Source organism: Limulus polyphemus, unplaced genomic scaffold (assembly GCF_000517525.1).
Source record: "Limulus polyphemus unplaced genomic scaffold, Limulus_polyphemus-2.1.2 Scaffold13466, whole genome shotgun sequence".
In the NCBI taxonomy this organism is placed as follows: domain Eukaryota; kingdom Metazoa; phylum Arthropoda; class Merostomata; order Xiphosura; family Limulidae; genus Limulus; species Limulus polyphemus.
Genome location: NW_013679076.1, coordinates 3,480 through 4,487, shown reverse-complemented (window position 1 = coordinate 4,487; position 1,008 = coordinate 3,480). Strand labels below are relative to the sequence as shown.

The window sequence follows — 1,008 nt, the reverse complement described above, 5'->3', positions numbered from 1 at the left end:
GAAACGTCACAACAGGAACACAAAACATTTCCTAATCATGTGTTTCCGAGATGTGGTCTATTAAGTGTTCTACAGAGTGAAACGTCACAACAGGAACACAAAACATTTCCTAATCATGTGTTTCCGAGATGTGGTCTATTAAGTGTTCTACAGAGTGAAACGTCACAACAGGAACACAAAACATTTCCTAATCATGTGTTTCCGGGATGTGGTTTATTAAGTGTTCTACAGAGTGAAACGTCACAACAGGAACACAAAACATTTCCTAATCATGTGTTTCCGGGATGTGGTTTATTAAGTGTTCTACAGAACTAGGCTTTAGTTTTTATCACAGTGTAATATTAATACTTACAACTCCAGAATCACTGTCAGATGCTTCCTCTAATTTCTTCAGCTTCTTTGTTAGCGTCGAACAGAAAATTGTAGGCCGAACCTGTTTCTGATTCAGGCAAGATGCTATAAGAGAATCCTTCATCATCCTGGCCTTTATTACACCTTCAAAAAACAAAACAATAACCGTTCTCATCATCATGGGTTACATAAAAACTGCTTGTGACCACATAGTTTGTAACAATATAAAGTATCCACTAGCTACACTACAAATGAAACGTATACTGTAATTAATAACGTTGTATAGTTAGTTAGCTGAAGAAAACGTGAGCTTAATGTAGGTGAGACTTCGCAGTTTTTGAGAGGCAGAATAAATGGTTACAGGCCCTCTAAAAAATACTCAAGTTTCCCCTATTAATCCTTTAACTCACAAGGGCAGATTTTTAAAGATTTTCGTATACAGCCACGCGAAAATGTAAATTCTTTACCCGCTACATCAATATGAAAAAAGGATATTGGATGAAAACACAACGTTATTAGGCTTAACGACAGAGTCAAAAATGAACGTAGTGTTTCTCAAGGCTGTCAATGTTTTCAAACAATCCGTGTTTTTCTGAATCGCTTTCACGTCGTCAAACAGCGCTAAAGCATAGGATACTGTTACGTCTCCGTTTGTTA

The 1,008-nt window shown here is 36.9% G+C and overlaps 1 protein-coding gene across 1 annotated transcript in view; it reads right to left on the bottom strand.

Annotated features, from left to right (window-relative positions):
- LOC111084083 (growth factor receptor-bound protein 14-like) overlaps positions 1 to 501 on the bottom strand; it is a gene marked incomplete at its 3' end in the record, with an annotated part of 4,285 nt that extends 3,784 nt beyond the window's left edge. The window contains exon 1 of the mRNA XM_022380874.1: positions 353 to 501. Coding sequence (XP_022236582.1) covers positions 353 to 478 — 126 coding nt within the window. The remainder of the gene's footprint in view (positions 1 to 352) is intronic.
- Between the last annotated feature and the right edge of the window lie 507 nt (positions 502 to 1,008).